The 24,492-nt window shown below is 54.7% G+C and overlaps 1 protein-coding gene across 1 annotated transcript in view; it reads left to right on the top strand.

The window, feature by feature from the left end:
• The window catches only part of FBF1 (Fas binding factor 1), a 32,533-nt gene extending 11,512 nt beyond the window's left edge, over window positions 1-21,021 (top strand). The window contains exons 8-30 of the mRNA XM_025363233.1: window positions 1,975-2,092; window positions 2,636-2,713; window positions 3,301-3,420; window positions 3,752-3,887; window positions 4,027-4,160; window positions 4,740-4,839; window positions 6,524-6,982; window positions 8,115-8,216; window positions 8,406-8,494; window positions 8,664-8,722; window positions 9,524-9,679; window positions 9,845-9,945; window positions 10,078-10,284; window positions 11,694-11,801; window positions 11,893-12,032; window positions 12,112-12,230; window positions 15,125-15,247; window positions 15,333-15,518; window positions 15,970-16,146; window positions 16,218-16,355; window positions 16,449-16,566; window positions 18,324-18,439; window positions 19,803-21,021. Coding sequence (XP_025219018.1) covers window positions 1,975-2,092; window positions 2,636-2,713; window positions 3,301-3,420; window positions 3,752-3,887; window positions 4,027-4,160; window positions 4,740-4,839; window positions 6,524-6,982; window positions 8,115-8,216; window positions 8,406-8,494; window positions 8,664-8,722; window positions 9,524-9,679; window positions 9,845-9,945; window positions 10,078-10,284; window positions 11,694-11,801; window positions 11,893-12,032; window positions 12,112-12,230; window positions 15,125-15,247; window positions 15,333-15,518; window positions 15,970-16,146; window positions 16,218-16,355; window positions 16,449-16,566; window positions 18,324-18,439; window positions 19,803-19,886 — 3,168 coding nt within the window. The 3' untranslated portion in view covers window positions 19,887-21,021. The remainder of the gene's footprint in view (window positions 1-1,974; window positions 2,093-2,635; window positions 2,714-3,300; window positions 3,421-3,751; window positions 3,888-4,026; window positions 4,161-4,739; window positions 4,840-6,523; window positions 6,983-8,114; window positions 8,217-8,405; window positions 8,495-8,663; window positions 8,723-9,523; window positions 9,680-9,844; window positions 9,946-10,077; window positions 10,285-11,693; window positions 11,802-11,892; window positions 12,033-12,111; window positions 12,231-15,124; window positions 15,248-15,332; window positions 15,519-15,969; window positions 16,147-16,217; window positions 16,356-16,448; window positions 16,567-18,323; window positions 18,440-19,802) is intronic.
• Window positions 21,022-24,492: the final 3,471 nt, after the last annotated feature.

Raw genomic sequence — 24,492 nt, 5'->3', positions numbered from 1 at the left:
TTTTTTTTTGAGACGGAGTCTCGCTCTGTCGCCCAGGCTGGAGTGCAGTGGCCGGATCTCAGCTCACTGCAAGCTCCGCCTCCCGGGTTCCCGCCATTCTCCTGCCTCAGCCTCCCGAGTAGCTGGGACGACAGGCGCCCACAACCGCGCCCGGCTAATTTTTTGTATTTTTAGTAGAGACGAGGTTTCACCGTGGTCTCGATCTCCTGACCTTGTGATCCGCCCGCCTCGGCCTCCCAAAGTGTTGGGATTACAGGCGTGAGCCACCGCGCCCGGCCGGATTTTTAAGGCACAGATTCTGAATAATTTGTAAGGACGTAATCTCTAGCTTGGCCTAGGACACTTTGTTCTCCCTCTCCTTCCAGCCAGCAGCACCCTCCTGTCTGACCCTTGGGGTTTTGTGTCCCTTTTAGTTAACCCATTTGCCATAGTCCCCAGGACAAGGCCACGCTTTTGGTTACAGCCCTCTGGGGCTCTTGTTTTTGTTGTGTTTTTTTGTTTTTTTGGTATTTTTTTTTTAGAGACACTGTCTTATTCTATCACCCAGACTGGAGTGCAGTGGTGTGATCTCATTGCAACCTTACACTCCTGGCCTTAAGCGATTCTCTTACCTGGGCCTCCCAAAATAGTGTAATTACAGGCATGAGGCACCACACCCGGCCCAGATTCAGCTTCTTTAACCTCATCTTGAAATCTTTCCCCTCAAAGGCCAGGCACAGTCAGTCACACCTATAATCCCAGAACTTTGGGAGGTCGAAGCAGTAGGCTCGCTTGAGCCTAGGAGTTGGAGACTGCAATGAGCTGTGATCACACCACTGCACTTCAGCCTCGGTGACAGTGAGACTCTGTCTTCAAAAAAAAAAAAAAAAGGCCGGGCGCAGTGGCTCACGCCTGTAATCCCAGCACTTTGGGAGGCCAAGGCGGGTGGATCACCTGAGGTCGGGAGTTCGAGACCAGCCTGACCAACATGGAGAAACCCCATTTCTACTAAAAATACAAAATTAGCTGGGCCTGGTGGCACATGCCTATAATCCCAGCTACTAGGGAGGCTGAGGCAGGAGAATTGCTTGAACCTGGGAGGCGGAGGTTGCGGTGAGCCGAGATCGTGCCATTGCACTCCAGCCTGGGCAACAAGAGTGAAACTCCGCCTCAAAAAAAAAAAAAAAAAAAAAGCCTGGCATGGTGGCTTAGTCCTGTAATGCCAGCACTTTGGGAGGCCAATGCAGGTGGATCACTTAAGCTCAGGAGTTAAGAGGCTGCAATGAGCTATGATCGCACCACTTCACTCCAGCCTGGGTGACAGAGTGAGACTCTGTCTTTATTTTATTTTATTTTTAATTTATTTTTATTTTTTTGAGACGGAGTTTTGCTCTCTTGCCTAGGCAGGAGTGCAGTCGCACGATCTCTGCTCACTGCAACCTCCAGCTCTCAGGTTCAAGCGATTCTCCTACCTCAGCCTCCCAAGTAGCTGGGATTACAGGCGTGCACCACCACGCCCAACTAAATTTTGTATTTTTAGTAGAGACAGGGTTTCACCATGTTGGCCAGGATGGTCTCAATTTCTTGACCTGGTGATCCACCTGCCTCAGCCCAAAGTGCTGGGATTACAGGCATGAGCCACCGTGCCCGGCCAATATCCTGTCTAAAAAAAGAAAAAAAAGGAAAGCTTTTTTCCCAGACCAGCCACCTAGGATCCCTGGGCATAACCCACAAGTCCTCTGACTCAGTTTTTGATGCTAACTTTGAGTCTCTCATCCCAGAACCATGAGCTGGACTCCACTCCACTCCACTCCACCCTGCTTACCTTTAGTTCCATTTTCTTTCTTCACTCACTGTTTTTCTCAGCAGTTTTTGCATTTTCCTTTGTTTTCTCACAATTCTGCCCCTGGGGTGCCAACAGCCCATCTCTCTCAGGTGGAAGTCCTCACCCCCTTATCAGACATCATCCTCTGCCCTTCCTCCCTGGTTTTCTAGGACCTGGACGGCATGGATGCTGATATCTTAGGTCTGAAGAAGTCTAATCCAGCCCCTAGCAAAAAAGCTGCAAAGGACCCTGGGAAAGGAGAGCTGCCCAGCCACCCCAAGCCTGCAGGTGGGTCAGTAGCCAGTGAGAAAGGTGCATGGGATACGGCTCCTCGAATCTGTTAGGGAGACTTTGAGGATGTGGAAGATGCTAGTAGGAAGTGTTTGTGTCCTTGGGTTTTCTCTGCGCAAGCTGGAGGGGTCAAGAAGCAGTTGTGCGTGTGTGTGTTTGAGTGTGTGTGGTGGGGTAAGGGGACAGCTTGAGTTTCCTCCCTTCCTCGAGCTGTTCCAGGCCCTCTGGGTCCAACATGGGCAGCTCCTGGAGAAGCTGTGTGAGTTAAAATGGAGAACTCTATGGTAGCCTGTGCCTCTCCTGAACCCATGTCTCTGGAGTGACTCATGATGAGGGAGCGGAGGTAGCTCCTACCACGTTTCCCTACCAGAAGCCCATGGGAGAACTGGAGACTCCTCCCTTGGCTGTGCCCATGGCCATGAGCCCCCAGCTTCCCAGGAAGAAGTGTACCCCATCCCAGAGGTCCCAGTCCATGGTATGGGAGAAAGACTTTGGCCAGAAGAGACTCAGGCCTACAACCTTGCCTTCTGCTTCCTGCAGGGGGCGCCATATCCACCAAGAAGTCACCTCCGTCTCCCAGCAGCTCTGGGCATCAGAACAGGAGGTTTTCCTCTGAAGGTATCATAGGCTTCTGTCATGCCTCTGGGACACTCTGGTTTGGGAGTGGAGCAGCCTGGGTGCACTTTCTGGCCCGAGGCCCTGCTGCTGCCTATGTCACATGGGGAGCAGAGAGCTGGTGCCACCGGTTTAGTTCCTCATGAATTCATGTCGGGACCAGTTATATTGTATCGGCTGAGATATTGGGGAACTTACTTGCAAAGACCTTAAAGCCAGGCATCAAACTGAAGATTTTCCCCAATATAGGAAGAAGCCCCTTTCCCGTCATGAATGTGTGGACATTTTATATCTCTTTTGATGCTTGAGGGACATTTCCAGAAGGCCATGCAGCCTGCAGAGTCAGAGGCCCCACGGGCAAGCCTGAGGCAGGCCCCATAGGCCCAGGGCCGCCCTCCCTCCGACTCCCTCTCCCCTTGCCCGGCCTCTGGAGTCCCTGTTGCCCCAGGCCCCACCCTCCAGATGCCAGGGGGCTTGTTTATGTACTGGAGCAGCCACAAGTCTTGACTTGAGCGCTGCTCCCCAATTCAGGCTTGCTTTTCCTCAACTAAGTGCTGCGGTCTGACCTGTGCTTTCCCTTCTGCTGTGAGACTTGGAAGACCCGTTGGCAGGACTTCTCTCCTATGATGAAGAAGGAATCACCAAGAAGCCGCCTGTGACAGAGAGTAAAACAGCTTCTGACAAGAGCCCCAGCACAGTCAGAGATCAAGGTAGGGTGGAGTGGGCTCACTTCCCATCCTGGAGGAAGGCTTTATTGGCAACAGGCTAACCAACCTTTCTGGAGCAGAACCAGAGGCCTCTCCCGGCTGGGACCAGAGGTCTAAGGTCCAGTACAAAGAGATCATCAGCCTTTAGGAATAGGGAGGTAGGATGTGTGAGTCTGGGAGTAGGCTGGAGGAATTGGGTCCCGTGACAGACCGGGCAGGTCTAAAGCCTGTCGTCCTACCCAAAGGTGCAGACAAACCACCCCCCAACCCATTCAGACATCACAGCTGAGGGCAAGAAGGCTGTGGGCATTGGGCCTTGTGTTCTGTCTTTCAGGTCCCTCTATTCCGCTAACTCCTGGAGACACCCCCATCCGAAAAAGAGAAGAATTGTTTGACGATGGGGATGACATCATGGCCACCTTGGGGTTTGGAGACAGCCCCAAAGCAGAGAAGAGGCAGATGGGAGACCAGTAAGGATCCCTATGAATAGGCCGGGCTGCTGCCTGAGGCTGCTGCTTCAGGTTCAGGGAAAAGCTGGTGGACGGGTACTGTGGGGGTCCCAAGAGCCCCTCATACCCACATGTTCCTGCCATGTGTCCCGTCCTGCAGGGAAGGGCCTCGCCCTGCTCGCTCCACGCTGGATGAGCTGCTGGGTCGAGGCACGGCCACCAAACTCCTGGCCCACCCGGGCACAGGGGAGCACAGGGAGTTCAAGCTAGACAAGAAGTACCAGAGGCCACAGGGTAAGGAGGCTTGCGGGGGCCGCGACAGGACGGGAGGGAGGCCTCTAGATCAGGCTTTCATTACAACCTATAATAAGAAATCAGCCTCACATCCTGATACACACATGTGATTATACACGTCTGTAGCTAAGACAAAAGCGTCATGTAATAATACTTACCGAGACCACTGTTCGTGCTCGGTCGTCTATGATTGAGATGCTGTTTGATTTGGAAACACACTGACTGTGACACATTAAGCTGGTTTCTCGGCCCCCTCATGGGTAGCAGCTGGCATCTGAAAAGCACTGCTCTGGCCAGTGTTTCTCAAAGCATCGGCCCACACGCTGTCCGCTGAGAATCGTTCTTGTGACACATGCAGCTCGCTGGACCTGACCTCGAGGGATCCTGGGGCAGGGCCCGGCTACTGCAAAGCCACTGCATCTTCCTGGCCAGTGCCTGAGGTGCTCCCTTCACAGCAGCTTCCCTCTGCTTGTCTTACACAACAAGCTACCAAATTCAGCTTTTGTTAGAATTTTGCAGCCGCAAATGAGCTCAGTTTCCCCTACTCTAGATCATGGTCACAGGCTCCTTAATTCACAGAGAGTGAAGATGCGTGGGGAGACGAGGACTTCACCTTTGGAGCCTATCAGCCCACCGTGGGCTCCTCTGAGGGCCGGCAGTCCCGCAGGCAGTCTGTTAGGTAAGTGGGGCCTGCAGGAGGCCTGGCCTCTGACACAGATCGTCCACTGGGATGAAAGGCCCCTGCAGCTGGCCCCTGTCCCACCCAAGAGTCTCGTGTGGAAGGCCACAGGGTACAAGGCCCTCAGCTCTGTGGGTGCTGGAGGAAGCAGGAGATGGCCTGGTCTCGCCAGCCCAGACAGAGTGGTGGAGACGGCCCCAGTGGGAGCCCCCATCCCAGACACTGCTCAGATTCGCCAGTGCCCCACCCAGCCTCAGAAGGAAAGGAGCAGGTAGGCCTGCCTCCACCTAAAGTCCCTGAAATCATAAAAGGCTGTAATGTTACTTGGTCTCCCCAAGGAACATACATCCTGATGGGTAGCAAGATCTCCACAGTGGCCTCTGCAGTGGCATCTCAGATCCCGCTTCCCAGGAACTCTGCTGTTGAACCTGCCGTGACAATTCGGATAGCGTGATCCTCGCAGTTTAGAAAAAAAAAAATTAAAGCAGTGATAGGATTTTCTGAGTCTGCAGTTTTTTTCCCAATATATATTTTAAACTTTGTATTTTGAAGGAATTTCAAACTTCAAAAGTTGGCTGGGTGTGGTGGCTCACACCTGTAATCTCAGCAGTTTGGGAGACCAAGGCAGGTGGATCACCTGAGGTCAGGAGTTCAAGAACAGCGTGGCCAAAATGGTGAAACCCCGTCTCTGCTAAAAATACAAAAAGTAGCTGGGTGTGGTGGTGGGTGCCTGTAATTCCAGCTACTTGGAAGGCTGAGGCAGGAGAATAGCTTGAACTCCAGAGGTGGAGGTTGTGATGAGCTGAGATTGCACCGCTGCACTCTAGCCTGGGCAATAGAGTGAGACTCCATCTCAAAAAAAAAACTTCAGAAGTTGTAAGAACAGCGCTTCCCAGGTTCAGCAGTTGTTCCCATTATGCCAGGTTGGCTTCCTCAGCCTCTTTCTATCTGAATAGCTCTGTGCATGTTGGCATTTCTTCCCACACCCAGTATGTTCTTAACCCTGGGTACCTGCTGCCACTGGTCAGTGACAGATGAAGGCCATGGCCGAACAAATGAAGTAACTGTTGTTGGAAAACCTGGAAACCACTTGATCCAATTTATTATTTTTTTTTAGACAGAGTCTCACTCTGTCACCCAGGCTGGAGCGCAGTGGCATGATCTCTGCTTACCACAACCTCCACCTCCCAGGTTCAAGCAGTTCTTGTGCCTCAGCCTGCCAAGTAGCTGGGATTACAGGCGCCCGCCACCACACCTGGCTTTTTTTGTGTGTTTTTAGTAGAGATTGGGTTTCACTATGTTGGCCACGCTAGTCTCGAACTCCTGGCCTTAAGCGATCTGCCCACCTTGGCCTCCCAAAGTTCTGGGATTACAGGCGTGAGCCACCATGCTCGGCCTGATTTTTCTTTAGACCTGTGTGCCCACGGCTGTCATTTCATTCTGTTCCTGCTCTCTGCGGGGAGAACTGTCCCTGGTTCATGTGATGGAAGTCAAGATCTCTGTACTTCGTTGTTCTACAGATAGCACGTGGCCTGCCGCATGAGCTGGTCCAGGAGCCACTGCTTACTGGGCCTCGGCTGAGCGTGCAGGGTCCCTGGGCATCGTGCCGCCCAGCCCCAGGCTGCTAGGGGGCCAATGGGACTGGCTGCTTCCCCTGCCTGACACCCTCCTTTCTGTCTTGAAGTAGGTTCTTAGCAGACAGTGGCCCAGACTCCAAGGGAGAACCAGGCTCCAAACAGAGCCCTCCAGCTGCTTCCAGCCCCATCCAGCCCAGGAAGGGAGGAGCTGACTGGCTGGGCCTCAAGGACGAGGACTTGGACCTGCTCCCTGCCTCACCCACCAGAGAGGCCCGTCGGGAAAGCTCGGTGCCTGCCACGCCCTCAGTGCCTCCTCCTTCGAGCCAGCACTCCACACCAGCTGGGCTGCCCCCCTCCAGGGCAAAGCCACCAACCGAAGGGGCAGGGTCCCCTGCCAAAGCCAGCCAGGCTTCCAAGCTGCGAACCTCCAAGGAGGAGGAAGAGGAGGATTGGCTGAGCCATGCCCTGTCTCGGAAGAAGTCCCAAGGCCTGGCCAGAGAGCAGCGTGCTGGGGCCTCTGAGGGCCTGAGTTTGGCGGGGACAGCGGGCCATCCCCCTTCTGGCAGGTATGGGCTTGGGCTGCTGTGGCTAGTAGGGGGAGGACTGGCTGCAGACTTGAGGAGCCCCTTTGCCCCTCCACCTGTTGCAGCCTCAGTCGGGAGTTGGGGAACAAGGCAGGGCACTGTGGGCACAGAGGCCGTTTCTTGGCTTTGCTACTCTGCCTTTTGGGCACTGCAGAGAGAGCCTCTGGCTCCCGGGCTTGCCCCAGGGACACACCCAAGAAGGAGGGCTGTTGACATTCATGCCCTGACCGCCATGGGGACAGGTGCTAACTAGATCAGGCAGAAGACAGAGGGTACCTGAGGTGGCAGACACACCGCTGCCCTGTCACAGCACCCTCAGGCTGGAAGCCCCAGCGTCCAAACAACTGGTGCTTCTGCCGACTCCACTGAAGTGAATATGGCGTGTGTGAGATGAAATGTCCCTGTGCTCTTTGAGAGTGTTAGAAGAGACACAGTGGCCGAGAGGCACCTCCTGGCAAGCCCCTATCCGTGGGGCAGGATAGCAAGTGACCTCTGAGGGCAGGAAGGCACAAGGGGCTGGCAGGCTGGGGGAGTCCAGAGGAAGTGGTGAGATGTGCTGTGGCCAGAGCCCAGGGTAGTGAACTGGGGAATTTGTGGCAGCCCAGGACGTCACCCAGTCCTGGGGTTGATGAGGGCAGTTTTGACTTTGACCTGAGGCCGAGGGGAAAGCTCAGGCCAAAACAGATGAGAGCCTGTCTCTTCACTGACCTGTGAGCCGAGAAAGAGGTGGGAATAATGGGAAAGGGAGCCAGCCAGATTTGGGAGACTAAGCAGAACCTTAATCTAGAGCTGAGCCAAGTTAAGTGGGCTGGAACAGGGCTCTGAACTTGAACTTGACGCCAGTGTCTATAACATTTCCATTGTCACTGCTTGGACCGTGTCCATTCACTGTGCCACTGTGGACACTGAGGCAGGAAGGGGGTACTTGAAGGGAAGAGATGCCCAGAAATCCCAGGAGCTCAGATGTGGGAGGAGAATGCCCCAAGATGGGATGATGGGAGCAGGAGGAAGGGCGGCCACGAGCTTCACATGTGAAGCCCGTCCTGGGACCCATCTTCATCCAGCCTGACCTGGGCCTTCTGTCACCTTCACCTTGAATGCTGCCTTTCCTCAGCCAACCTGTCACCAGCACACAAGGACTTGAGCAAGCAGCTACTGGAGGGAGCTCCGGAACAACCGCACAAGAAAGACCGTGTGTCAGGCCTGGTGACTCAGGGTAGGCCTGGGCTGCGGGCTGAGTGGGAGTGAGATCGTGGTGGGCAGCACAGGCCTCCGTCCTTAGAGAGGGACACAGAGGCTGCTCACGCTGCCCCATCCCCATGCCCCACACAGAGGCTGCCCACCCTGCCCCGTCCCCGTGTCCCACGCAGAGGCTGCTCACCCTGCCCCGTCCCTGTGTCCTCAGGTCCCCTGTGACTCGGAACCATGCCGCCTCAGCACTCCCTACAGGTTCCCCAAAGAGGCGACCAGCCCCTGGAGACCTCTCAGCCACTGGTTTGTTTTTTGTTTTCTGCTTCATTTGGGAGTTTAACCCTGGGTGAGGAAGAGGTGCTTTGAGCTTCCTTTGGGGTCCCTGGGACATGAGCGACACCAGTCCCTCCTGGACACTCGCAGGCCCAGAGCCCTGGACCTCCTGCTCATTTCTCTGCTGTTGATGTTTCAGAGCCTGCCACCTGTTTCCCGAGCACCCAGGAACCCACAAAGCCTTCCATGCCCATCCAGGTAGGGGTGTGGGCAGACAGGTCTAGCTCAGGGCCTAGGGAGCAATTCTCCATGCCCAGAGGCAACACCAACAGTTTGACCTGATGACCTGCCAGGAAAAATATGTCAAACATACCAAATGTGACGTCAGCCAGCTCCCCCGGCACCCCCACCAGAACTTGCCTGAATGTCTAGCCTCGCTGCTCCCAGGCAGAGCTGGGTGTTAATTTGCCTACATCAGTGAGGAGTTTGAGGAGGTAGCCAGGCCGGGGAGCTGGGACGCTGCAGTCAGAAAGCAGGGTCCAGGGTCCTGTTCTGTCAAGAGAGCCTCCTCCACCCCTGCCATCCTCGCACCACACCTCTGCCTCTGTTTCCCATGTGTGGCAGTCACCTGTGACATGTAGGCCTGGGAGGTGTGGTCCCCAGGAGTGTGTCCCTGGAAGATGGTGGGTAGGGGACAGCTTGTGGGAACCAGATTAGTGTCAACATGTGGGCTTGAGGCCTGACAGGAAAAGCCAGCGTCAGCTTTTGTCATAGCAGAGACTGCTGGGGCTCAGCCATTTGTCTGGGAAGCCGGAGACCATGCAGGGGAGGAAGCTGTTCTGGGGTGGTGGAGGGAGACATGCTCCTGACCAGACCTGCAAGGGGAGGTACACTGGGGACTGCTCAGCCACAGTGACTGTGACTCTCCAAGGCCTTGGACCCATCTGCAGCCATAGATCAGATGCAGGGAGGTCCAGTGAGCAGCAGGCCAGGAGGTAGCTGATCTCAGCTGTGCCCCTGTCCCCTCCCTAACCAGGAACCTCTCTTCCTCTCCTCCAGCCCCTGCTCCCAGAGTCCCTGGCCCGGAGCCTGCTGCCAGGCACAGAATACCAGAAGCAGCTCCTGGCAGCACAGGGGCAGCTTCAGAGTGGCACCACTGAACTCCAGGCCGAACTGCTACAGAGCCAGGCCCGGCTGGCAGAGCTGGAGACCCAGGTGAGGGCAGTGGGGCCACTGGCGCTGGGGGCAGGGTTGCGATGGGAGGGGACACTAAGAGTGGCTGGAAGCTTCCCCAGGAGGGAGGAGGGGCTGTTGGCACAGGGCAGTGTGGAGTACAGCTGCCTCCCCTCCCTGGTCGCTGGCCCTCCTGCCGTCTTCTAGGTGCGGAAGCTGGAACTGGAACGGGCCCAGCATGAGCTGCTGCTAGGGAGTCTGCAGCAGCAGCACCAGGCAGACTTGGAGCTCATCGAGAGTGCACACAGGTAACCTGGTGCTGGCCCCAGCTCTGCCTTGGATCTCACGCTGACCCCAAAGCCATCCCAGTGTGTCTGGAGAGGCTTTTAGGTGGCAGCCCTCTGCCTTCCTCACACCATGGCTGGGTGTTCTGTTGGCAGAAGTCGCATCAAGATGCTAGAAACATCGTACCAGCAACGGGAGGAGCGGCTCCGGAGAGAGAATGAGGAGCTGTCAGCTCGGTATCTGTCGCACTGCCAGGAGGCTGAACAGGCCCGTGCTGAGCTCACGGCCCAGCACCAGCGGCGCTTGGCAGCCACAGCGCAGGAGAAAGACCAGGAAATGCAGCGGCTCCAGGAGCTGCAGCGGTGAGGCCCAGGGACAGGCAGCTGGGGAGCGGGCTTGCAAGGAGTAGCCGGAAGAGAGCCATCCCTATGAGACCCTTCGCTGTGACTCAGCAGCCTTTGGACAGGGGTTCGGGTCCTTCCCTCCCAGTCCAGTGAGTGAGGACTGAGGGCTGGGCACACTGACTCATCATACCCATGGGTAGGGGTGCCACCTGCTCTTACAGAGGCAGGAGGGATACCCACAGGCTGTTCAGGCATGGCAGCAGCAAGTCCCCCAGGGTCTAACTAAGCACAGGGTCATCCACTCACCTGCTCACGCAGTAGAGGCTAGAAACAAGATCCACCTGGGAAAGGCTTGCGCTGTTGTGCCTGCCATGTTGATAGGGTTGCCTTTCTAGAAGAGAAGGAAACTAAGAAAGGTTACCTAAGGGAGCCAGGTTGATGAAGGCAGAGGCAACCTTTTAAGACTGCTCAGGGCCAGGCACAGTGGCTCACACCTGTAATCCCAGCACTTTGGGAGGCCAAGGTGGGAGGATCACTTGGGGCCAGGTGTTTGAGACCAGCCTGGGCAACACAGTGAGACCTTGTCTCTAAAAACAATTTTTAAATTAGCTGGCATGATAGTGTACTCCTGTAGTTCCAGCTACTTGGGAGGCTGAGGCAGGAGGATACCTTGAGCCCAAGAGATCAGGGCTGCAATGAGCTATGATCATGCCACTGCACTCCATCCTGGACCACAGAACAAAACCCTGTCTCTGAAAACATTTAAAAAATAAAATAAACACTTGGGAGGCCAAGGTAGGAGAATTGCTTGAGGCCAAGGTAGGAGAATTGCTTGAGGCTAGGAGTTCAAGACCAGCCTGGGCAACATAGTGAGACCTCATCTCTACAAAAATTAAAAAAAAAGAAAAGAAAGACTGCTCGGGGCCGGGCGTGGTGGCTCACGTCTGTAATCCTAGCGCTTTGGGTGGCCAAGGCAGGCAGATTGCCTGAGCTCAGGAGTTCGAGACCAGCCTGGGCAACACGGTAAAACCCCATCTCTACTAAAATACAAAAAATGAGCTGGGCGTGGTGGTGGGCACCTGTAGTCCCAACTACTTGGGAGGCTGAGGCAGGAGAATTGCTTGAACCCAGGAGGCGGAGGTTGCAGTGAGCCGAGATCATGCCAGTGCGCTCCAGCCTGGGTGACAGAGTGAGACTCCGTCTCCTAAAAAAAAAGGCTGAATAATGGGAGGATTGCCCATCTTAGTGTGTGTAGCATTGAGGCACCATGACAGATAAGACAGAGGAGCTGGGGAAACTGAGGCAGTGCCCAGTGGAGGAGAGGCCTGGGAGCAAGGGCTGCTCAGAAGCACGCCCTTCCCCAAGGAATTACCGCATCCGAGTGGTCCAGCTCAGAGTGACCACCTTCCCGTCCCGCCTCCCCTCAGGGCGTCCATCCTAGAGATGCGCAGAGACCACGAGGAGCAGCTGCAGCGGCTAAAGCTGCTGAAGGACCGAGAGGTCGATGCGGCCACCAGTGCCACCTCTCACACGCGGTATGTGCGCCACCCCAACCATGCCCACCTGAGGGTGGGGTCTGGGGGGTACCCGAGACCTTCAGGAGGGGCTGACCCAGTCTTCTTCCAGGTCCCTGAATAGCATCATCCATCAGATGGAGAAGTTCTCCAGCAGCCTGCACGAGCTGTCCTCCCGCGTGGAGGCCTCACACCTCACCACCTCCCAGGAGCGGGAGCTGGGGATCCGGCAGCGTGACGAGCAGCTGCGGGGTACGCCCTCCCCTCTCAGCCACCCGGGCTCCTGGTGGGAAGGGGAGCAGCTGCTGAGCACCCTGTGGGTTGCCCCCAGCACTGCAGGAGCGGCTGGGCCAGCAGCAGCGGGACATGGAGGAGGAGCGGAGCCGGCAACAGGAAATCATCGGGAAGATGGAGGCACGGCTGAATGAGCAGAGCCGGCTGCTGGAGCAGGTGAGGCCCATCCTCCTGGCCCTCCTGCCATGGGGCCTCTTCTCCAGGGCACCCACAGGCGTGGCGGCACTCCCAACCTCACCTTCTCAGGAGGTCAGCACCCCACGTGCGGCTTCCTGCCTCTACATCTCCCTGCCCCAGCCAGGCCCTCAGCACTGCCCACCTGAGCACGCAGGGGCCACCTGGCCAGGCCCCCACCACGCCCTGCCTGCTCCTCAGCACCACAAGCCCCTCGGCCGCCTTGGCTGCCCTCACAGTCTAGCCCCTGCAACCATCAGCTGCACTTCCCACTTCCTGACACTCGAATCTGTCACATCAGCTGAGGCCTGACATTGGGACAGATGCTCTTGCCTATTAAATGTCATCCTAGCCTCTTCAGCTCTCACAGAGACATTTGAACTCCCTAGATACCTTTCATATATAAGCACATGCTTTATTTAAATAATAATGACCTGGCTGGGCTCGGTGGCTCACGCCTGTAATCCCAGCACTTTGGGAGGCCAAGGCGGGTGGATCACAATGTCAGGAGATCGAGACCATCCTGGCTAACACAGTGAAACACCGTCTCTACTAAAAATACAAAAAATTAGTCGGGCGTGCCGGCGGGTGCCTGTAGTCCCAGCTACTCGGGAGGCTGAGGCAGGAGAATGACGTGAACCTGGGAGGTGGAGCTTGCAGTGAGCCGAGATCGGGCCACTGCACTCCAGCCTGGGAGACAGTGAGACTCCGTCTCAAAAAAAAAAAATAAATAAATAATGATTACCTTAGCCAGGCACAGTGGCCAGTGCCTGTAATCCCAGCTACTTGGGGGGCTGATGCAGGAGGATCACTTAAGCCCAAGAATTTGAGATCAGCCTAGCGAGACCATAGCAAGACCCCACCTCTAAAAAAATTTTTTTATGCCAGGCAAGTTGACTCATGCCTGTAATTCCAGCACTTCGGGAGGCCAAGGCTGGTGGATCACTTGAGGTCAGGAGTTTGAGACCAGCCTGACCAACATGGTGAAACCCTCTCTCTACTAAAAATAAAAAAACTAGCCGGGCATGGTGGTGCATGCCTGTAATCCCAGCTATTAGGGAGGCTGAGGCAGGAGAATCGCTTGAACCCAGGATGCGGAGGTTGCAGTGAGTGGAGATAGTACCACTGCACACCAGTCTGGTTAACAACGAGACTCTGTCTCAAAAAAATAAATAAATAATAAAAACATTTAAATTTTGTTTTAATGAACTGGGTGTGGTGGTGCACACCTGCAATCCCTGCCTTTGCTCACATCCTTTTCCTTACCTGTGGGAATCTTTCTAGGCTGAACTCAACGGTAATGAATCTTTTGATGCTACCACCTCCACGAAGCCTTCCTTGTCCTCCCACCTGTCTTTTTGTCCCCAGCTGTCATAAAGCGCTTTGTTGTTTTTTTTTTAGAGACAGGGTCTTGCTCTGTCGCCCAGGCTGGAGTGCAGTGTCGTGATCATAGCTCACTGCAGCCTGACCTCCTTGGCTCAAGCCATCCTCCTGCCTCAGCTTCCTGAGTAGCTGGGACTACAGGCACACACCACCACACCCAGCTAATAGTGTATTTTTTGTTGAGATGTGGGTCTCACCATGTTGCCCAGGCTGGCCTTGAACTCCTGGGCTCAAGCAATCCACCCACTTAGACTTGCCAACATTTTGAGAGTATAGGTGGGAGCCACCACGCCTGGCCAAAAAAAATTTTTTTTAGAGATGGGGTCTCACTGTCACTCAGACTGGAGTACAGTGGCAAGATCTCGGCTCACAGCAGCTTGAACCTCCCGGGCTCAAGCAGTCTTCCCACCTCAGCCCCCAAGTAGCTGAGACCACAGGTGCATGCCACTATACCCAGCTAATTTTTTGTATTTTTTGTAGAAACAGGGGTTTGCCATGTTGCCCAGGGTGATCTCAAACTCCTGAACTCAGACAGTCTGCCCACTTTGGCCTCCCAAAGTGCAGGGATTACAGGCGTGAACCACCTTGCCCAGTCAAAAACTTTTTTTTTTTTTTTTTTTTTGAGTCAGAGTCTTGCTCTGTCGCCCAGGCTGGAGTGCAGTGGTGCCATCTCAGCTCGCTGCAACCTTCGCCTCCTGGGTTGAAGGGATTCTCCTGCCTCAGCCTCCTGAGCTGCTGGGATTACAGGCAACTGCCACCACACCCAGCTAATTTTTTATTTTTAGTAGAGATGGGTTTCACCATGTTGGCCAGGGTGGTCTTGAACTCCTGACCTCAGGTGATCCACCTGTCTTGGCTTCCCAAAGTGCTGGGATTATAGGCCCTAGCCACTGTGCCTGGCCAAAAAAAAAAAAGTTTTTAAAGAAGAAAATAAAAATATCTCACTAGTCAGAGATGTCCACTGCTGAGCTGATATTTATCCTGTAGCCATATCAACATAGATAGAGATGCTTTTATGGTTGTGAACCATTTTGATTCGCCTCTTCATTTGGTAACTGTGTTAAGCACCTGCCTGGGGTCAGGCACAGTGAAGCTCTTGCCTCGTGCTGTGTGTGGCTGGGCCCACAGCACAGCATTAGGCCACCCTGTGCTCAGCCTGCTTGGCTGATGGGTGAGGACAGGCAGAGTGTGTAGCTGGCCATTCAGCGGCAGGGATGTTGCTGCTCCTTGGCCCTCCCAAGCTGCTAGCCTTGGTGCTGTTGGAGACCTGAGAGTTGGGAGGGCACCTGCTGGGTCCTCCTCTTGGGCAGAATCATGCGGGCTGGGCCCTGGCAGTGCCTCTCAGGCACCCCTCATTTTGTGCCTCTTTGGGAAGGACAGGTCAGTGGCATAGCGTGGGAGACACTGGTGGGTTCGTGCAGCTCCTCAGGGAGTGGCCAGGCGTGATCCTCAGGGTGGGAACCACGCTCTCAGTCCTGCCCTGGGCCCTACAGGAACGCTGGCGGGTGACTGCCGAGCAGTCCAAGGCGGAGTCCATGCAGCGCGCCCTAGAGGAGCAAAGGAAGGTCACGGCCCAGCAGATGGCCATGGAAAGGGCGGAGCTGGAGCGGGCCAAGGTGAGTCAAGCCACTGCACTCAGCCCCTGCCCCTGCCATTATGCCCAGGGACACTCACCCTGTGCCCTCACCCCCCACATCCCAGAGCACCTTGCTGGAGGAGCAGAAGTCTGTCATGCTCAAGTGCGGGGAGGAGCGGCGGCGCCTGGCGGCCGAGTGGGCGGAGTTCTCCGCACAGCAAAAGCTGAGTAAGGAGCGGGCCGAGCGCGAGGCCGAGCGGGCGCTGCAGGTGGACACCCAGCGGGAGGGCACCCTCATCAGCCTGGCCAAGGTAGGGCCCAGAGCCTCCGGACAGTGGAGGGCCCGGGGTAGCCTGCGCCCCTCTATCTGGACACATCCGCTTCTAGTTTTAGGAAAGGAGAGTGTAGCACTAATGTCACAAGAGCATAGGGATTAAAACAGTAATCACATCATCATGCTAACAGCTTCCTCGTATTGTCCCAGGTGCATTATACATATTTTATCATTGGATCCTCATATTCCCATGACTTTGATCATTTAGAAATGAGGAAACCGAACTTCAGAGTTGAGCCTGCCACAGTCACGTGGCTTGTGAGGGCAGCACCCCGGCTTGGCCCCAGGCTTCTCTGGCCCTCCCTGGAAGCCCTTGGCTCCACCACCCCCTCCCAGGGGCAGGGTGGGCAGAGGGGACCCTAGAGTCCTGCACAGAGTGCAGCGCAACTCCTGGGAGGAGAATGCAGCAGGGCCTCCGCCATCTCCAGGAGCAAGCTGAGCTGAAGATCAGGGCCAGCGAGCTCCGGGCTGAGGAGAAGCAGCTGGCGGCAGAAAGAGCAGCCCTGGAGCAGGAGCGGCAGGAGCTGCGGCTGGAGAAGGAGAGGACCAACGCCACCGCCCTACGTGTCAAGCTCCGCGCGGAGGAGGTGGAGAGCATGAGCAAGGTGCTGCTCGGGCACATGGGTGTGGGCGCGGCTGAGCTCGGGCAGCCCTGACCCAGGCGGCCTCCCTGCAGGTGGCCTCCGAGAAGTATGAGGAGGGCAAGCGAGCATTGCGTGAGGCCCGGCAGGTGCAGGCAGAGCAGCAGGCCCGGTTGCAGGCGGTGCAGCAACAGCAGGAGAGGCTGCGGAAGCAGGAGCAGCACATGCACCAGGCAAGGCTCCCTGAGTGTATGGCACCCCTGCCCCCGACACCCCCAGCCTCGCACCTGACAGCTGAGTCCTTCTTTCCGGGGGAACGGGGACAGGAGCATCTGAGTCTGGCCCAGCAGAGGCTGCAACTGGACCGCGCACGACAGGACCTGCCCTCCAGCCTCATGGGTCTGTTCCCCAGGGCCCAGGGCCCTGCAGCCTCCAGCCAGAGAGGTGAGTGGCTCCGGAAGAAGAGCCAGTGGCTCAGGACTGGGCAGGGGCAGTGCTAGGAGTGGGCAGGCCCTCCTCCAGCTGCTCCAGTTAAGGCGGCCAGCTGGGTTTTACAGTCGCCTTATTTCTTTTTTACACAAATAATGTGTGTTAATTTTAGATAAATCAGAAACAGAGAGGAACGCTATTATGAAAAATGTCACCTTTTTCTGGACTAAGGGGAAAAAAAGGAAATTAAAAAAGTCGTCATCAGGCTGGGCGCGGTGGCTCACGCCTGTAATCCCAGCACTTTCAGTGGCCGAGGCAGGCGGATCACATGAGGTCAGGAGTTCAAGACCAGCCTGGCCAACATAGTGAAACCCTATCTCTACTAAAAATACAAAATTAGCCAGGTGTGGTGGCAGGTGCCTGTAATCCCAGCTACTCGGGAGGCTGAGGCAGGAGAATCACTTGAACCCGAGAAGTGGAGGTTGCAGTAAGCTGAGATTGTGCCACTGCACTCTAGCCTGGACAACAGAGGGACAGTGCGGTTAAAAAAAAAAAAAAAAAAAAAAAAAAAAAGGCACCCTCAACACTACTCCCAAGTCTAGAGAGAACCACTTTTCACTTTTAACATTTTAGTGCATAATGTTCCACTCAGGTACATTTGGTTTTTTTGTTTGTTTGTTTGTTTGTTTGTTTTTTGAGATGGAGTTTTGCTCCTGTCACCCAGGCTGGAGTGCAGAGACATGATCTCGGCTCACTGCAACCTCCACCTCCTGGGTTCAAGCGATTCTCTTGCCTCAGCCTCTCAAGTAGCTGGGATTACAGGCATATGCTACCATGCCTGGCTAATTTTGTATTTTTAGTAGAGATAGGGTTTTGCCACGTTGGCCAGGCTAGTCTCAAACTCCTGACCTCAGGTGATCCACCCGCCTTGGCCTCCCAAAGTGCTGGGATTATAGGCATTAGCCAATGCACCCAGCCTGGTACATATGTTTTTAAAAACAAAATTAGGATTGTATGTGTTGTTCGACAACTTTACTTTTTTCACTCATTTTCACTCAGTAATGTACACGTGGAACAGGTTTTGAGATCAGTCATTAAACATTTATCAATTCCCAACCAGCACAGTTTTCCCATGAGGCTGCTCTGTGCTGAGTGATTTGTTGTCTTTTTTTTTTTTTTTTTTTTTTGAGACAGAGTTTTGCTCTTGTTGCCCAGGCTGGAGTGCAATGGCGCGATCTCGGCTCACCGCAACCTCCACCTCCCAGGTTCGAGCGATTCTTCTGCCTCACCCTGCCTAGTAGCTGGGATTACAGGCATGTGCCACCATGCCTAGCTAATTTTGTATTTTCAGTAGAGACAGGGTTTCTCCATGTCGGTCAGGCTGGTCTCGAACTCCCGACCTCAGGTGATCTGCCTGCCTTGGCCTCCCAAAGTGCTAGGATTACAGGCATGAGCCACCATGCCCGGCCGCATGAGCCACCGTGCCCGGCCTGTTGTCTTAAAGAGAAAGAGTACCCAGTGGACATCTACCTACATATGTCTTTGCACCTTTGCCTGATTATTTCACTTGAATAAATTCCTATAAATGGTCTCGCCACGTAGGAGCAGGTGTGCATTTGTCAGAGGCTTCTGAGAATTAGTGCCATTGCACCCTGAGTGTATGGCCAGGGTCCACCCACTGGCAGTGGGGAGCAGCTCTGCAGGAACAAGCTGTGACCGCCCGGTATTCCCACCAACACTTTGGTCCCTGACTTCCTCCTTGGCCTTTTCAGCCCTCTTGCCTACTGCTCCCAGCACCCGCTGGTGCAGCCAGCCACCGACTGGCCTGGACCCCAGCGCCTCACACCTTCATGCCAGGCTGGTGCTGCTGAGGCACACGGCAGAGCAGGTGAGTCTCTCCTGGCCTTGGGGATCCTTGTGTTCATAAGTCCTTCCTGCTCAGGGCAGAGGCAGGGAGGGGCACACGGTAGCCCTGGGGAGGGGTGACCCCAGCTTCTAGGGAGTAAAACTGCAGTTTGCTTAGTGAGCCAATGCTCAGACCTCCTCACTAGGCCAGGTTCTGTGCAAAGCAATTTGCATATGTCATCTCCTGATAACCTATAGTAATAATAATAACAGGCTGGGCCCAGTGGCTCACACCTGTAATCCCAACACTTTGGGAGGTTGAAACAGGAGGATCACTTGAGCCCAGGAGTTTGAGACCAGCCTGGGCAACATGTTGAGACCCCGTCTCTACAAAATGAAAAACTACAGGACCGGGTGTGTGGCTCACACCTGTAATCCCAGCACTTTGGGAGGCTATGGTGGGAGGAGCACTTGAGCCCAGGAGTTCGTGGCCAGCCTGGGCAACATAGTAAGACCTCGTCTCCACAAAAAAATAGCTGAGCATGGTGGCATGCACGTGTCGTCCCAGCTACTCCGGAGGCTGAGGCGGGAGGATCACTTAAGCCCGGGAGGTAAAGGCCGCAGTGAGCCACAATGGTGCCACTGCACTCCAGGCAACAGAGTGAGACTCTGTCCCAAAAAAATAAATATTAAAAATTTAAAGATTAGCTGGGCATGGTGGGGCACATCTGTAGTCCCAGCTATTTGGGAGGCTGAGATGGGAGGATTGCCTGAGCCCAGCTGGTCGAGGCTACAGGTGTGTTCACACCACTGCACTTCAACTTGAATGACAGAGCAAGACACTTGTCTCAAACTAAACAAAACAATAATGATAACAGTTGTCATGGATCATTTCCTGTGTGCCAACCTCAGTGCTGAAGGCTTTGTTTATATTTTCTTTCTTATTTATTTATATTTAGAAATAGGGTTTCATGATGTTGCCTAGGCTGGTCTCAAAGTCCTGGGCTCAAGTGATCCTACCCCCTTGGCCTGCGGATTAGCTAGGATTACTGGCATGAGCCATTGTGCCTGGCCTGCTTTGTGTATATTTTAAGCCTTTACCCTCACACAGCCCTACAAGGAAGGGCTACAAGGAATGTTTACAGACAAGGAAACTGAGGCTTAGAGACATGAAGTCATGTGCTCGTAAGTTCCATAGCAAACAAGTAGCTTTGCCAGGATTGAGACTGTGGTCTGTCTCACTCCGTACCTGGGCTCTTTCACGGCCCCTGCTGACTCCCAGAGCCAGGCAGAGTCAGGGACGACGTGGGGAGGGGCCTTAATGAGGGCTGGCTCAGCTAGTGTCCAGGGCTCCACCTTTCTCTCAGCTCAGGAAAGGTGACCGCCCATCCACATCTGCCTTGCAGGACCGCGACTTCTTGGAGAATGAACAGTTCTTTCTGGAGACCCTGAAGAAAGGGTCCTACAATTTGACATCTCATTCAGCCTGAGTGGGATCCCAGCCGATTCCCCAACAGAGGGTTCAGACCCCAGAACTCTCCTGTTCCTCCTGCTGCCTCCATGGAGGCAGTGCCTGGGCAGGATTCTGAGATGCTTGAGGCCTGATGGCAGCTCTTCCGTGGACAGGGTGCAAGTGCATCCTTTCCAAGTGTGCCAGCCCGGGGCAGCCCCTGCCTCTGGGGCTCTGTGGTGTAGACTGTCTTACCACGGCTTTGGCTGCCCTGCCCCAAAGCCATCTAGCTTGGATCTGAAGGTCTGAGCTGGCAACAAGGACCCCCAGCTCTCACTGGGCTCTGTGGGCTCCCCCTGTTCCACAGGTAGACTGTTGTGGGCTCTTTTTGCCTGGGCCTCTTCTGAGGCAGGAGCTTTCTTGAGGGATGCCACAAACAGCCTTCCCTACTCCCTGCCAGAGCAGTTCCCTCCCTGATGAGCTGGAGAAGGGCCCTCTGGCCTCCTGCCGGTACAGGGAAGGCACCAGCTAGATCCTCCCTTGTGGTGTGAGATGTTCCTGGAACTCAGCCGGGCCCTCCTCCTCCTGGGCTTGCCCAGAGCCCCCACCCTATTCCCAGCATTGCCCGAAGGACCAACCAGTTTGGGTGGACAGTGGCCTCCTCAGCTTCCTCCCCATCTGGGTGCCACCCTGGCGGCAGAGGGAGCTGTGGCGATGGTGGGCCGTGGGGAGGGACGAGGACGGAAGGCGCCTCTGTGCTGCTCATCTGCCCAAAGCCACAGCTCAGGGGGCGTGCAGTGGAGGTGACACGGAATCCATCACAACTAGCAGAGATTTCTTTGGTCCTCCTCCACTCCCACTGCTTCACTTGACTAAGCTTAAAACAACTGCTTTTGCCATGGCTCATCAGAGTTTATACTTATTTCTTAGAAAATGTTTCCTGTTACTTGCCGGACAAGTCCCAAAGAACAGGCAGATGTTCCTATTAAAAAAGTCAGTCTATAAGATTGGTCAGGACCAGGCGCCTCTGGCCACGTGCCTCTCCCCTCCAGCACCTACAGTCTCCAGTGGCACCTGGCAGCTGGACCACAGCTAGGAAAAGGGTACTATTAGCCCTGCTTCAAACATGCAGAAACTGAGGCCCGGGCAGATTAAATAACCTGCCTGAGGTGACAGTGAGTAGCGCCTGGATTTGAGTTCTGCTCTGTCTGATCCCCAAGTCCCAGGCTGTCAGCCACCCCAGTCTCCTACCTCCCAGAGGAGCAGGCTACACTCCTGGTAGGTGCTGGTGTGGGAGGAAGATCTCTTCAGGAGCTTCTGGGGCTGAGGAGGGAAGCATCACACACCCCGTTGGAAGCCTTGGTTAAGTCTCAAATTTGATTCTCCGCAAAAGAGACTCAGCCAGTCCTGAGGCAGACCTGTGCAAAGAGCTGGGGGGGGTCTAAGGATGGGCACGTCAGCTCAAGGGCAGCTGGCGTCTAGGCAGCCACCTGCAGGATCTGCAGCTGATCAAGCACACACGTCTGGGAGGGCAGTGCTGAGAGACCCACAGGGGAGAGCATGGCCTTCAAGACAGTAGGGAGAAGAGGTTAGAATGAGAGGGCTTTGCATATCTTGTTAAAGATGTGCAAGTTTTCAGGGCAAATTTGTCCGAGGGCAAATTTTCAGGTCTTCACTAGAAGATTTTAAACAGTTGAACCACATTTGTATTTTAGAAAACCCATTGGCTAGGCACGGTGGCTCACGCCTGTAATCCTAACACTTTGGGAGGCCAACGTGGGTGGATCACTTGAAATCAGGAGTTTGAAACCAACCTGGCCAACATCGTGAAACTCTGTCTCTACTAAAAATACAAAAAAATTAGCTGGGCATGGTGGTGTGTGCCTGTAATCCCAGCTACTTGGGAGGCTGAGGCAGGAGGATCGCTTGAACACAGGAGGCACAGGTTGCAGAGAGCCGAGATTGCACCACTGCACTACAGCCTGGGCGACACAGCAAGACTCCATCTCTGGCCGGGCGCGGTGGCTCAAGCCTGTAATCCCAGCACTTTGGGAGGCCGAGGCGGGTGCATCACGAGGTCAGGAGATCGAGACTATCCTGGCTAACATGGTGAAACCCCGTCTCTACTAAAAATACAAAAAACTAGCCGGGCGTGGTGGCGGGCGCCTGTAGTCTCAGCTACTTGGGAGGCTGAGGCGGGAGAATGGCGTGAACCCGGGAGGCGGAGCTTGCAGCGAGCCGAGATCACGCCACTGCACTCCAGCCTGGGAGACACAGCGAGACTCCGTCTCAAAAAAAAAAAAAGACTCCATCTCAAAAAAAAAAAAAGACAAAAGAAAACCCATTGTGTCTGCAGAGTGGGGACAGAGGATGTGTGAGAAGGCAGCTGGCAATGGTGCAGGGGACAGACTGTGGGCAGGACTGTGCCAGGTACGGCAGGGAGGGCCCACAGGAAAGTGCCCCTCAGACCTGGTGCCAGTCATGGAGGGTCAGAAAGGAAGACGTGTCGAGGAGGACACTCAGGTTCCTGGCATGGGTGACTGGGTGGTGTCACAGATGAGTATACAGTGCTGGGGGGACAGCGAAGCAGAGGCATTCCACAGGCACTCAGTTACAATGGCACTTTACTCAGTGTGAGCGCTCAGCATTCCTGTCACCACCATGAGGGTGTGGCAGGCATCCTAATTACCCCATTCAGCCTTCTCCCAGGCCACAGACACTGGAGAGGGCTGAGTGCAGAAATGAGTGTTGTGTAGCTGCTGCTCTTTTTTTTTCCTTCAAAATTGTAAACAAGATCATAACCCAAGTGCTTCATTCAGTTCCTTTTAGAGAGAGAAATATTGCAGCCGGGCGCGGTGGGTCACGTCTGTAATCCCAGCATTTTGGGAGGCCAAGGTGGGTGGATTACCTGAGGTCAGGAGTTCGAGACCAGCCTGGCCAATGTGGTGAAACCCTGTCTCTACTGAAAATACAAAAATTATCTGGGCATGGTGGCGTGTGGCCTGTAGTCCCAGCTACTTGGGAGGCTGAGGCAGGAGAATTGCTTGAACCCAGGAGGCAGAGGTTGCAGTGAGCCAAGATTATGTCACTGCCCTCCAGCCTGGGTGACAGAGTGAGATTTTGTCTCCAAAAAAAACAAAAAGAAAAAGAAATATTGGTGGAATGTAATGATTAAAAAATACTGGTGCAGGGGCTGGGCGCGGTGGTTCATGCCTGTAATCCCAGCACTTTGGGAGGCCAAGGCGGGCGGGTCACGAGGTCAGGAGATCGAGACCATCCTGGCTAACACGGTGAAACCCCGTCTCTACTAAATAGACAAAAAATTAGCCAGGCGTGGTGGAGGGCGCCTGTAGTCCCAGCTACTCAGGAGGCTGAGGCAGGAGAATGGCGTGAACCTGGGAAGCGGAGCTTGCAGTGAGCCGAGATCGGGCCACTGCACTCCAGCCTGGGTGACAGAGCAATACTGTCTCAAAAAAGTACTGGTACAGTGGTACACACCTGTAGCTGCTATCGGGAGGCCGAGGTGGAAGGATGGCTTGAGCCCACTATGGGCAACACAGTGACCCCATATATTTTTTAAAAATGGTAGAGCCGCTGTTTCTAGTTTCAAGATATTCATCGTTATTTGCTTCAAGTTGGTACATGTGGGAATCCATGTGAGGCCTCTCTCAAACCGTTAATATCCAAGCAAGCACCATTAAGAGTTCTGGGACAGCTAGAGGACAAGAATGGAGGAATGCATCGCCACCTGGGTGGCCAGCGGCTTTCATGCCAACTGCTGAGGCCCCGTACATCTTCATCTGGAGAGGGTTGGGAGGGTCGTGGGGTAGGATGGGTGGGTTTAGAGGATGAAGAAAAGGATTCAGAAACAAAAGGACAAGGTGGCTGGGCGCGGTGGCTCACACCTGTAATCCCAGCACTTTGGGAAGCCAAGGCGGGCGGGTCACCTGAGGTCAGTAGTTCCAGACCAGCCTGGCCAATATGGTGAAACCCCATCTCTACTAAAAATACAAAAAATTAGCCAGGCATGGTGGTGTATGCCTGTAATCCCAGCTCCTCAGGAGGCTGAGGCAGGAGAATCACTTGAACCTGGGAGGCAGAGAATGCAGTGAGCCAAGGTCATGCCAATACACTCCAGCCTGGGCAACAGAAACTCCATCTCAAAAAAAAAAAAGGACAAGGTTAAACAGCCACGATGTAAACACACACAATCCAGTTATGCTCCTGTACTGCATAACTGCAGTATGGAATTTCACAATAAGCAACTCCTGACAAGCAGGACTGGGTGTGACTGCCCCCATGCATTCCCCTCCACATTTAGCATGTAGCAGGTGCATACTGCAGGGTGAATTAGAAATGACGGTGAAAGGTTTAGCTGTTTGGCTGCTGTTTATGAAAACCAGTGGAAGGTGTGGCCACTTCCTGCTGGATGGAGAGACCCTCATTCCATTCTCATTCCATCTCAAAGTGATTATGAGGGCCAAGCTTCTGCTGGTGCCAGAGCCACTGGCCTGGTCACCACCAGCCCTGGCCTGGGATGTCAGAGCAGGTTTCCTGGAGAGACCTCTCTCCTGGGGCTGGGTGGTAGCCAGGCCAAGGTGGGGAAGTGAGGAGGTGAGACACAGAAGAGACAGCATGTACAAAGG

Source organism: Theropithecus gelada, chromosome 16, assembly GCF_003255815.1.
Source record: "Theropithecus gelada isolate Dixy chromosome 16, Tgel_1.0, whole genome shotgun sequence".
NCBI classification, from domain to species: domain Eukaryota; kingdom Metazoa; phylum Chordata; class Mammalia; order Primates; family Cercopithecidae; genus Theropithecus; species Theropithecus gelada.
This window is presented reverse-complemented; position numbering and strand designations above follow the sequence as displayed.